The sequence below is a fragment of the Meleagris gallopavo genome, chromosome 4 (assembly GCF_905368555.1).
Source record: "Meleagris gallopavo chromosome 4, MGAL_WU_HG_1.1, whole genome shotgun sequence".
Taxonomy (NCBI): domain Eukaryota; kingdom Metazoa; phylum Chordata; class Aves; order Galliformes; family Phasianidae; genus Meleagris; species Meleagris gallopavo.
Window position 1 is genome coordinate 18,533,111 of NC_139407.1, and position 13,383 is coordinate 18,546,493.

General features: G+C 36.7%; 1 protein-coding gene across 49 annotated transcripts in view; it reads left to right on the plus strand.

Moving 5' to 3' along the window:
* The window catches only part of TBCK (TBC1 domain containing kinase), a 137,325-nt gene that overhangs the window by 63,304 nt on the left and 60,638 nt on the right, over positions 1-13,383 (plus strand). For all 49 annotated transcript variants that reach the window (XM_085222360.1, XM_085222349.1, XM_085222344.1 and 46 more), the window contains 2 exons: positions 779-954; positions 13,139-13,314. In XM_085222360.1, coding sequence (XP_085078486.1) covers positions 779-954; positions 13,139-13,314 — 352 coding nt within the window. The remainder of the gene's footprint in view (positions 1-778; positions 955-13,138; positions 13,315-13,383) is intronic.

The window sequence follows — 13,383 nt, forward strand, 5'->3', positions numbered from 1 at the left end:
TCAATATGCTTTGTTAATTTTTTCTTTGACTGCAGCTTATTTTTAGCATGCTTCACCTTTAATGATTATCTACTTTCCTCCCAAGTTGAGTAATATTTTGTCACATATTACACTTTGCTCCTCCAGCTCAGAGTCTTTCACTCTAAGTTGCAGTTGGGTTTTCAACTGCACAGCTCTAAGAGAAGTACATTGTGTGCAGCGCTGTATGCATCAAGCAAAAGTAATGTTGAGATACCCTTTTTTCCACCCAACTGATAGCATATAACCTTGTCAAAAGGCTACACAAAGTTCAGCAACACTGCATGCTTTCACAGCAAAATTGTCAGAGTTGTAACAGGTATATATCTGACAAATGGGACAGTGTTGATCCAAAAATCCTAATTTCCATACACTGCATGAAATATACCTTGGATGTGCTGCATGCATTTATATTTGAATCAGTAGCCTGCTTTGCAAAGGAATTTAGTGAGGATGCATTACAGTGACTGTTTCAGTTATATTCTGTTGTATTGTTAATAGTTGTTACACTTCTCTTAAACAGCTTGCAGTGTTATCATGCATACTTGGGCATAAAACTAAAGCTTAAAATGTCTTTGCTAGTTTTTCATAAAAGTTGCTGAGTATTTGAATGGTGAGGTGTTTTTGAAAACTCTGCTTTTTAAAGGAGAGGGACAGCACAAGAGATGGATATGTATGTATTTACCTAGCAATATTATAGCTAGATTTCTTGGTTTTACCAATTTTTTTTTTTAACACTTCTTTATTTTTCCATGACCAGAGATTGACATTGAGCGTTGTGTTCGTGAGTCAATCAACCTGTTTCGCTGGACCCCAAAGAGTGCTACGTACAGGCAATATGCACAGCCTCCTCGGCAAGCCAGTGAGAGCAATAGCACAAGAAGTTCAATGTCCTGCTTTTCTGTAGATTATCAGGAAGCACCTAGAGGTGACCTGGTAAGTGCCCTAACAAATGTAGGAGGGGGGGAAGCTGAGTGATGCAGCCTGACGAGAGAAAACCACTTTCCACTCCCCCATTATCAAATGCAGCAGTGTTTATCCTTACCTTGTTTTAGTGCAAAACTTCATATGTTACATATGCTTGTTTCTTTCCTATAGGCCTTATCTGTTAGTTTCTTTCTCGCATCCATAGTACTCACGTAAGAATTGCAATTGGTAGTTCATACATTTATGGGGGGAAAACTGCTGTTGTTAAGGTAGTCCAACTCAGTACAAGTTTAAGGAGTCTTGTTAGTGCTGATATTGCCTGTGTGTGTATTTATGAATGTTTTTTTTGTGACATTTCATCATTTGTTTTCTGTACTTTCTTTAATAATAGAACAAGTTTGCTTTACAGTTGTATAGCGAAAGGGCCTTGCCATCCACTAATATGTTTTTGATCTGGATGTTGCAACTGCTCTAGAGCTAGCTTTTTTACTTCACTTGCATTATGAAGGGGTTTCTTGCAGCTGTGGACTTTCTTCTTTTTCACTTTCTTAGTTCTTCACTGATTTTCTAGCTCTTTTGACAAAGCAGTAAGGAAATATCTGCTAAACCTCAGTCACAGGTATTTAGATTCTCACTACCAAGCACAAGGATTGGACACCTTCATCGCATACTCTGATTTATTTATCAGCTAGTGATGGGATTAGAGTCTGTGCCTGGTTATTAATTGTGATGAAAAATCCAGTGCAGTGAATTTAACTGCTCTGAAATGTAGTTCTTTATTCTGTTTTGTTTTTCTGAACAGAAAGTAAAAAGGTTTTTTGGTCACATAGGGTATTTTGTTAGTTTTGTTAAACTTTACTGCTTTGAACTTAAATGTCTTTGATGTACCTGCCAATGAAATCATTTCTTTTTGTGCCAGATCTCTGCCTCTCCCAACTTCGCTTTCAGCTGCATGGTGTTTTTTGTAACCACAACAGACCACTGTCCCAGTCTACCTGTAGGACTACAAACAGCCTTTTGTCTCAGGAGAAAAACAATAAAAAGAACAGTTTCCCACTAAGAACTGGGTAGTTTTAAAGTGATGCAGGCAGCCCTGAGTTTTTTTTCATCTTAGCATGCCAGTTTAAAGATATGGCTCAAGTTGTTTTGAGAGGTGGTAGAAGAGTTATGTCTTCGCAAGGAAAAACTAGTGAATAAGATTGTCTGTATAGCTATTAATTTCAACACAAATATTATTCCTTTTTTTTTTTTTCTACTAAGACCTGATGTTCATTTCTTTTGTCAAATATGTTATCTGTAGGGTGCTGCTGGTTTGAAATGATTTCTTTCCTTCCTCTCAGCACTATGAATCTTGTCGGTCTTTTAAATGAATTAAATGTCTTGTTTTTTTTTTTTATCTTCTGTGTTCTACAATCCAAATTCAGTCGTGGATACATTACAAAAGTAGGGGGACAATATCCATAGTATAGACTTGCCGCGTCTGTTTTGCCAGTTGCATTAGGTTTATGTCTTTCTGTCAGATTTTCCCCAACTTCTACAAATGTAAGCTTTGTACTGTCACTTAACTATATCTGAATACTTAAATAGTTCTTAAACCTGAGTATGATATTCTGTCATCTTTTTTCCTATAGTGCAGTTTTGTTCTTATTTCTATTACTGTATTTTCTGGAAGTCTTAGCCTCGAATCCTGACTCCAAGAACTAGATCTGCAAATGCAGAACAAAAAGAAACTCCAAAGAACTTATGAGATTTAAGAAAAAAAAATAGTAGGTGAGATATAAAGGCAATTGGGAAGAAAAATGAAATGGCACAAGTACTGGTGATTGTCATACAGAAACTTCAGCCAGCACAACTGCTGCTATGTTGTTCTGGTGATGCACGAAGGGGATTTCAGAAGCTGCTAAGTACTGCAAATTCATAGAATAATTCAGATAGGAGGTCATCTGGTACAAATTCCAGCAGAAAACAGACAAAACACTGAATTTAGATGCACTTGCCAAGGGTTTTGTGCTGTCATATCACAAAAACTTCCAAGGAAAGCGATTATGCAGTCTCTTTTTATAGCCTGATCCAATCCCTAGCAGTCTTTAATGTGAAGATGAAAACATCTATGTGCTAGCTTTTCTTAATGTATGACAAGATAGTAAATAGGCTAGTTTCCACAGTCTGGTATGTGCTTGTGCCTTTCTTTCTGTGTCTAGGCAAGAGTGAAGAGACTTGGAAGCAGCACAGAGGTGAAAGGGAGAAAGCAGCAATGATGTTCTGAATTGGTAAATAGAGCAAAGATTTTTATCTCTAGCAGAGAAAAACATCCATTAAACAATGGATGGGTCAAGCAAAGCTTCTTCCGTTTCCCGAAAGATGTGTTGGGGTCTTTTTTTCTAATAATTTTATTTTCATACCAGAAGTGATTTTTGTTTATAAGGCTGGTAACTAGGCTCTTCCATCCCATGATTTCCAAGAAATTAAGCTGATGTTTTCACTGTTTCATGGGGAAGAAAAATAAATACAGCAACTCTTATTGCCTTCAAATTTGGTTCTGCTTTTTCCTTAGCAGAGGAACATTTGTGATTCATTGCAGCATAACCAATGGCTTAACCTCTTTTGAAGCTTTAGAGATCTACTGTAGTTTGGAATTGTTGGGTTTTTTAGCTCGTTACTTGGAGGAGTGCTCTGTTATTTATACAGAAATATGTGAACATTTTAGCTTTTTTCTGTAAGTAAGAGGAACCTAATCTCATGGACAGGAAGGAAGCAGGTTCAAACATGATGATCTGGGGTAAAAGTTTTTGCTCTCATTTCTTATACTTGTATGTCAGATTTAGAGACATGTATGTTTATATTAATGTTCTTGTTACTGAAATATACTGTTTATACCCAAAGGTTATGGGTATTTTGGTTGTGTTTTTGTGTGTCTATTAATCCTGGAACTGTGTGTTTCTTACAGTCATGTCCTCTACTAGTGTTTGCTGCCTTGGGAAAACTTTTTTCTACTTGAAAGTGGTGGAGTCTGATTTTAATCTTCAGTACACATAGCCTAAAGGAGTTCTCTAAAACTCCTCACTGTGTCCTTGCTGGTCACTCTAGCTCTTAAAAAAGTACTTTGTTGTTTTCTCATCTGGTTAGCTGGTTCATGTGGAACAAGCAGTTTGCACTACACTTATATCCCCAGTTTTATATTCATGGCCACCTATGTATTTAAGGATGGGAAGAGCAGGAAATAATTCCTTTGAAAACAAAGTGTTTATTTAATTTAGTTCTAAACACTATCTTTCTCCTACTCATGTACTTGCATTTTCTTTTTAAGCTGATTCAGTTTTTTTCTTAAGTGCTTTTTATTGGCTACTCAAATATTTGTGTATATCTGCATGTTACAGTTCTTTGGTTAATAATAGCATGAGAAGAATTTGCCCCTGGGTGAGCACTCTTCTCCCTGAATCAGCAGCCAGTAAAGCTGGCTGTTTTGACTCTTTTTTTTTTTTTTTTTTAATTATTATTATTATAGCCCTGCTTAGTTTTCATTTTAGTGACGTCTGTTTGCAGCTTTGTAAATAGGTTCGGGTGCTCTCCTCCCTCCCAGCCTTGGGTGTTGCTTAATCTTTTGCTCTTTGAGCCAATAAGGATATGTTTACTGAAATAAAATCTCAAGGAGGAAATAGTTTCAGAGAGAATGAATGTACATCTTAAGTGAGTTAGTATGTGTATTTTGAGAAAGATAGGATGTCAAGAATTAAAATTCTTTAAATTTATTCTTAAATTTTAATAACAAGCTACTCAGATTTGTCTTTAACTTCTTGACCAGTACACTGACTTTTTTCCTTCTTATCCTGATGCATGAAACCTGCCTTCATGCCTTAGGAAATCCCGGCATGTTCTTAAACATCAAGGAGTCAGAGTCAAATACCGTTTGTCATATAGATATTTTCTGCTGTGCCTCCATCTCTCTTATTGACATGATAGATGTTCACACTCTCTCCAGCTACCTGCATACTTCTGCAGGATGCAGTTCCTTTATCTCTCTGTTTCTGTGCTAAAGTGTGACAGATGAATTCTCAGAAGTCTCCTGGCTGTTACCACTGTGCCTTTGTCTTTCTTCTACTGCCCATCCTTTTTTCAGGGATGTGAGTTCTTGGTAAAATATTGAGGAATGAAAGCATTCAGCAGGGGAAAAGCTACTGCATGATTATTGATCTTCAGGTGTCATCAGTTTAGTTTTTCCTTTTTTGATGAAGCAGAAGGAGAAGAACCTTTGTGGAAAGGCAACTTAATGTTTTGATGAAACAGTACAAACAGGAAAGCTGTAGTTTGTATCCAAAATAGCATAAGCACATTTTCTTAAGGTAACCGGATAGGTTGTGTGCCAGACTTCTCACAGATGGCAATTTAGGCTTATGTGCTATTGCTATTATGCTGTATTTTGCTAAAGATCAATTGCCTATCATTTCCTCCAGTATTCACATAGGATATAGTTGTCCATATAAAATCTGTTGGCTATGTTTATAATATAAGTTCTTTGTGTGCAATAATCATTGTGTGCAGTCCATCTCCATCAGAGAAGCACAGTAAGTAGTGTGTATACCAACATTCAGTTTCTGTGTACAGACCAGTAAATATCCAAGTGCAAGGTCTGTGCTGTTTGCTATTAAATGTATTCAGGCTCAAGGGTCTTCTGTCTGCCACAGCCAGTTCCAGGTTTATATATGGGCTTCTTTTGTTGCTCTCCAACTCAGCAGAAGATTGTACTTTGAATTTGCTGTTAATACAGGTTGTGTAAAGTTTTAGCTAATCAAGATACAAATTAGTTTCTTGTTATATGTATATAAAATTTGAATATGCTTCTGCTTATGTTTTTCTGATTTCCTGCTAATAGCTGTAGTGAGGATTTGGGTTTCCTTTTGATTTTCAAAATGGCTTGGTTAAAATATCATTTTCTGCAAGAGATATCTAACTAGGCACGTGCTAATTAACTCATCATATTCTGGAAAATAGTCTTAGGAATTTTTGAAAGCTTCAAGACTTCCTGTATATTTCGTAGCTTTTCAAAAGAGTGGTTTCTTGTTTGTGATGAAACTTATAAGCTAGGCAGCCGTCAGCCAATGCGAGGAGCATAAGTGTAAGGAAACCTCTGCTTCCAGCATGCTGCTTTTGCAGATTAAGTTTACTGAAGGAAGTCTTGTAGAACTTCTTTCACTCAGCTTGATTTGAAAAATATGAATGTATTTTATTACATTTTAGGACTTTTTCCAATAGAAAATAAAGCATTGTATCAATTACTGGAGTAGATAAAGCAAGAAATAGATTGACTTAGGAAATAAGTGATGATAAATGTTAATTTTAGAGTCTGTAATGAGTGTTGTGGTTGCTTATTTGAGTTCTAGTATAAACAGTAATTATTTTAATTGAATGTAAGCTGATTGTAACAAATGTGCTCTATTTTTGTAGCTGAGATGGAATTAAATGAGTATGTTTGTAAGAGTGTAAATATTATTTAGATGAGACTATAATAGTTTGTTAAACGCTCGTTTAGATCATATTCATATATTGTAAACATTTTGTACAGGAGTTTGCGTTTTAGGAGTCTCCTTGGGACGTGTTTATCAGCTGTGAATATAAATGGGGCGGTTGGAGCAGCCAGAGTGCTCTCTGCAAGCCTTAGCCTCAGGTTCTGGATTCACTGATTTCCCATCCCATTCCTCCTCACAAACCCTTGTGATTATACACACTTTGAAGTTGAAAGCTGATTGTCTTTGACCTTTTCAACCTCTCACAATTGGGATTCTGTGACTGATTAACAAATATGCCTTTTTTTTTTTTTTTTTTTAAGTATAAAATAAATCAAGTAAGCAATTCTTTCTTTGAATCTTGCAGGCAAGTTCTTCATATTTAACATCGTTCTCATACGATGTTTTTAAAATCATTTTTTTGTTGTCTTGAAATTTATTTTAAAATCAAATTTGAGGTTTGATAATCATTTTAATTGATAACCATTTTTATTAAGTATTGGGAGTGTCATTTTTACTTTTATTTTTATTTTTTAGCATTGCCATGTTACTGAAGAAAATAAATCCACTTAAAAATTCTTAAGCAAAGCCTCTGTATGGCAAATTCAGGAGTATGGCAGCTACTGTTTTGCCACTGATGGTAAAAGGTTGGATTTGAGCTAACTCTGTTTCCTCTTTGGTGCTTGATTGTAACTCCCAGTGGCGCGTATTCTATGAAAAGCCATTGTTGGAGATGCATGTGATACACTGATAAAACAGCCTCTGGTCAGTGATTAACAGAGTAAGTTATTAGGATATTGAAAAGAAAAGCATAGGAAAAGCAGAGTTTGCAAAGTGTCTCTGGTGGTGTTACGCCTTCCCATCTGTGCTCACCACTCAGCTCCTGCTGGCAGTTCCTACAGTGTCACTTTACTTTTATCTGTGCTTCTTTGGTCAGCACTGACAGATGCCAATTTTCTGTATTGATTACTGATGAGTGATCTCCGAGCTGTGCGGTCTGATATGGCTCCATTCTTGAGAGTTCAGTCTTGCATGAATGTTTCTTTCCACAAGTAGTGCAGGAGCAAATCCTGGCCCTGGGACTAAGTTTTAACAAGAATAAATTGCTTGCTTTCTCTCACTGAAATTCAATAATAGTATTTTTATTTTTCAAACTCTTCCTCTTCTTTTTTTTTTTTTTTTTAATTAACCTTCCATGCATGGAGAATAATTGGAAGCAGTTACCTCAGTGTTTTAATAATTTCACTGGTAATTATTTATCAGTTTTCTTAACTATGTGATGTAAGATATCATTTAGATTTTCCTCTGAGAAATGAGTAAGGAGTCAGCTTGTGAGCTCTTAAGGAAAGTGAAATTTCAGGCCAGAGATGTCCTGTCCTGAATTTCAAGCTGTCTGTCTGAAGAAGCAGTTATCCGTTTTGTTTTGTTTTGTTTTTTACACATTTTAGCCCCAGTCTTGGTTTTCTCTAGTGGGAAGACTACATGACTACACTGGAAGTGTCTTTTTGCAGCCAGCATAAATGGTTGGTAGAATTTCTTGTATAACGGTTTTATTTCATATTTCTTGAAAATAATCCATATTTTTTAAGAGCAGCATATGATTTTTGCAGTGTAACATGCTTGTGAATTTATTTTGGGAGAGAAGCAACTCTCAGAATGAATCCACTGAATGTACTAAGTCCATACTTTAGGACCAGCTTGGTTCTGAAAAGCTTTGTACTTTACTCTGCTTCCAATTAATATAATTAGATACTGCAGAGAGAAATGGTCCACTTACTATGACTTCCTTCTGTTTGTGTGCTTGTAGCATTTGGAGGCAATGGAGTTGGGCAGAAATATTTGAAGCTGGGTTTGGAAGAAAAGTAAATTCAAGGATGTTGGGGTTTTTTGCACACAAATGTTATGAAATGCACAGGCACAGCTGCGTTCTGCTAGTCCCTGCAGCACTAATTTCATCTTACACTGAATTCTGTGTATGCCTTATATCACTGCTACGAAAGTTTTGTCTTAGAGCATGCTGCTGTGTAAGCAGTGATACCAAAAAAGTATAATAAAAAGGAATTTTCAGGATATGGGGATGGGGTGTAGTATGTGGGAGACAAATGTATTTATGTTGATGAAAAGCCTAAGCTTTGGGTTTTGATTTGTTTTTAATCCAAACCCCAGGTTTCTCTCATACCCTATCTTTTTCTTCTCCAAATATCCTAGTATTATCCTTTGATAATACTCTTTTAGAAATAATAGCAACCAAAAAGATTGGTTTTTTGTTTTTTTTTTGTTTTAATTATTATTTTTTTAAATCAAAGTTTCCAGACCCCAAAGTCACAGACGTGATCACACTGTGAGGGAGAATAAATTTCTCTGGTTGCAGTTTACATTAAGATGTGATACTAAGTTCCTGTTGTTTTTGTTTTTAGGGGTATCTCTGGCAGCTGGTGTTCTTTAGAGTCAGTAACTTGGTTTTCCACAAAACACTACAATTTCTTGTTGAAGAGACCGTATCTATCAAGAGAAAATTGCACGCACTGATAGAAATTGAGGAAGGCATGCAAGACTGTTCTTGTTGCTTCTATTTTTGTCATGTTAAACTACCTTGTGGGTGTTCTCAGGCACAACTGGATTATGGCTATAATTTAAAGTGGTTCCCTGCAGTGGTGAGAAGTATTTACCTGTTTTATCACACCAGAGAGAATAACAAAGGAGACCTTGCAGCACGTCTGGCTGGCTGCATGCAGGGAATAACTTTGTCTTTCTGCTCTGCTGACTCAGTTGATTCACTCAATTATATTATTCGAGGGAGATGGAGTGAGGTTTCCTTGATAACTAGCTACTTAGGCAAGCAGAGCCCACTGACAATTTTGTAGGCTGCTTACAATTGTGTAATAAGATATGGAAGATGTTTATGAATGATGACAAGCCAAGCATTGCTGTTTGTTCCCTCCCTAATCCTCCCTAGCCACTGTTCTCATCTCTCTCTGCAGCATCAGCTCTTACAGAGAGGGATAGGAGATGGCCAGGCTGCAAGGTGGGCTGGGTCTGCCTATAAAATGTTTTTGTGGTACATAATTCTGCAGACTGGATCAGCTGCAGAGCAACAGTGCTGAAAGCACGAGGCTGTGTGTCTTTTTAGTCTCTGATAAAAAGGTGAAGAATCTGGAGCTGGGAGCTCTGTGAGATGGAGAGGATGAGTACAGGAACAGGGCAGACACTGCAAATGGAGAGTGTGGGGAGATGGGGAGCATAGAGAAGGTGGGATACCAGCAACTTCACTTGGAAATCTGCAGATCTGAGTATGATGGCAAGGGAGAACAGAGTCTGAGGCATAACAGTAAGTCTGTTAGTGAGGTTGCATAGAAAAATTTAAAAGAACGACGTTGAGGCCTTATTCTTTGACTCTGTGTTAATAGTGGTCATAAAAAAAAGTTGTTTGTGGCAGCGAGAGCTTGAGACAACATACATGTACCTTGTTTATTTCTTAATATTAGACTACTCTTTTGCCTCTGTAGGTGGCTTTGTATCAGTAGCAGTGGATTTATGCATTATTCTTTCTGTGGGGGTACAGGGGTAAAATACTTTTCACTATCAGAGCTGTCATTCTGTTTATTTAAAAGCAAACAAAAAAAAAATCCAGCAAAAATAAATGTACAAAGGACGGTGATTTTAGGGATTAATTACTGCATTCACCTACTCGTTTATCAAGGATAAAAAGAAAAACAATTGCATGGGAAATATAAGTGGAAACTGTGGATGTGAGTGTTTTCAGTCATGAAATTGTTCTAGATGATGGTTAGATGGCTAAAATCCAGAGTGTTCTTGCTTCATCTCGATTGATCGCCTTTTCAGATAGTTCCTGAAGATTGGCATTGTCTGTCAGGAAAACTATTTTTGATTTAAAACATGGTAGCAATGACTTCACCTACTTGGCAAGGCAGCTACAAGTCTGCATGAAATTTCATTTCTTGCTTTTTCTTCCTCTTCTTTCTACCTCTTTTCATCTGACTGCTATGTTTTAGTTTGTATAAAATAGTGCTACTCTGTATGAATATATTTACCGCAAAGCTTCTTCAGGAACATGACCTTGAATACTGTATTTAGATGGAATAGCAATACATAAGCCTTCTTCCATTACTGGCAACTAAAATTAAGCACAAAAACCAATGTATTTGCTAGAAACAATGTGACCCTTGATTCAGAGTTGCATCTTTTTTGTGGTTGCTGTGAATATGCTTTTTTCTGGTTTTGTTTGATCAATTCTTCAGATATCTTCCAAAACTCTTTTCTTCTAAGCTGGTTTTAAAATATTATTTCTGTCTTATTTGTGGTTGTACATTAACACATTGATTTCAGAAACAAAACATTATATTCCAAAGGAAGGGAATGACATTGTCTATGAAGAACGCTTCTTCATGTAGGACTCTTACTAAGAAATGAGTATTTTACTTGAACCCTAGCTTTTAATTATATTGACTTTCAGGCTGAAGTTCCTTCTGTATTAAATTTGTTGCAGTAAACTATGCCAACTTCAAAGACAAAAGCTGGGGAGCCCTGCTCCTACTTAGATAAAGCTATCCTTTATGAGGATAAAAAGTTACTTTATAGCTCCTGTGTTTATCAGATGGGACTGTTAAGTTCAAGTTTAGCAGAACTATAGCTTATTTTCTCAGTAATGTATATCTTCATTTAATAGCATGGATGAAACGCCTGTAAGAGATTACTGCTAATGGAAAAATAGATCAGAGTTATGATTGCACTAGCCACGTGTTCTGAAGTGCTTTAATCTTTCTGAAGCTCGACTTCTAACTTGAGGATGCTTAAGCAGCTTTGATTCTAATATTAAAAAGAAAAAAAATATCAAAATTGTTAATGACTGTTTCTTGTTATTAAGAGCAGTAAATGGATATGGCTTAGTAGTTCCCAGACTATTTAAAAGTGAGGGGAGCAGAATAATTTCTTTACCCTTAAAGTTCTTAAGATATCGTCAGGGAAACTTCTGGGAGGTAACTAGACCTTAAGCTTCAGTATAAGTTGTTTTTTTGTTTGTTTGGTTGGTTTTTTGCTATCAGATGGTAGTGATTGAGCAGTCTTCTCTGATGAACAGCTTCTTATATCTGATTAGTCTAAATTAATTTTCACCACTGAAATTAGTAAATGCTAAAATAAATCTGTTTGTGTGTGTCAGCTCCTCTTAAATGATTGGCTGGCCTAAAGTGAAGAGAGTAATTGCTGAGGTGTGGAAAACAACAGCTCAAACAGATGAAGAGCAGGAAAGGTGTTAAAGGTTCAGAATAATCTGAGAGATTTGGGTTGTTAGTGGCTGTGATACCCTGAAGTCTGAACTCAAGTCCAGTGCAAAATTGCAGGTCTGTTTACCAGGATGGTGATAGGAAGACAAGGCGTGAGGAGGATCTGGTAGAAGGATTGATGTATTGGTGTCAACCTTGTTTAGTTTGAGCCAACTGACAAGCCATCAGAGAAATCCTGTGAGAAAATATCTGATGTGAAATATAGTTGTTATCAGATACCTCAAGGAAACTCACATCTAATTTGTCCTTGCATTTCCAGCTCTTTCTATTCCTTTAACTCAGATTTATTTAATTACCCCATTGTAGTTCACTAATAGGTGTGGTTCATGATACTTTACATGAATTCTGTAGTAATTCAGAGCAGTGAACTAATATAGCATCTCATCGGGGAATGGCTGTTTACAAGGGTGGATGGTCATAGGACTAGGGAGAATGGTTTTAAACTGAGACGGGATAGATATTAGGAGGAAGTTTTCACACAGAGGATGGTGATGCACCGGAACAGGTTGCCCAAGGAGGTTGTGGATGCCCCATCCCTGGAGGCATTCAAGGTCAGGCTGGAGGTGGCTCTGGGCAGTCTGGTCTGCTGGTTTGGCTACCCTGCACATAGCAGGGGGGGTTGAAACTAGATGATCATTGTGGTCTTTTTCAACCCTGGCCATTCATTCAATGATTCATGATGAAATGACTGTCCTTTTTATTAATGTCTTCTTCCACAAGAATAAGATGTCAACAAAGTCTGAAGGTCTTTCAGAAGAGGCTCCCTGTAACAATTCCTATCTATTCTGTTTGTTTCTCTTAAGACAGAAGAGTTCACTAGAAACAGCTGAAGGCTTAGTCGTAAACAACTTTTGCCTCTGTTTGATCTCCTGCACAATAGGAGCTTTTAATGGTTGCACAAGACAAACCAGTCTTGTTGTAAGATGACTAAGCTCTGTAAGTGTATCTTTGATATATCAAACTTGGAGTAAGCTAAGTTCCATAATGGTTTTTTGTATATATAACCAACCTGTTAAGTCTCTGTTTGCTGAATTAAAGCATAATCTCTAAAATGCTCTAAAATTTACCTGCGAATTCTCATATTGAGACAACAATGCTAACAGAAAATAAAATCTTACTGCTAAAGGTTATAAATCTGTTCGTTTACTATTTAACACCATTGTGCATGCTGATGTATATTTAATTACACAATGTATGAAAGTTTTCAAAAATAGGCACTTTCAACAGTTAATTAATTAACAGTTAGTTGTAATAACTTAGGAAGGAGAAGATTGATTTCCATCTTACCAAATTGTCATACTTTGAGGTTGTCAAATAAGCAGAAGTTGCAAAGAATGTTGTGTCTTTAACTCTTTAATCATCTTTATTATTACTTTTCTTTTTTTGAAGTCTAGGGATTCTATCAAGTTGGATGACCTGAAGGCAGAGGTGTCACCAAGGATTTCAGCAGAAGATCTGATTGATCTCTGTGAACTGACAGGACCAAGTCATTCCAAAACACCTGTAAAGAAAACAAAGTCTAGCAAGCCAAAGTTGCTGGTGGTGGACATCCGTAACAGTGAAGAGTATCCTTCAAATCCAAGTGTTAAACTTGCCAAATCATGCTTTGTATCAATTACCTTCTTTTTGTCTGC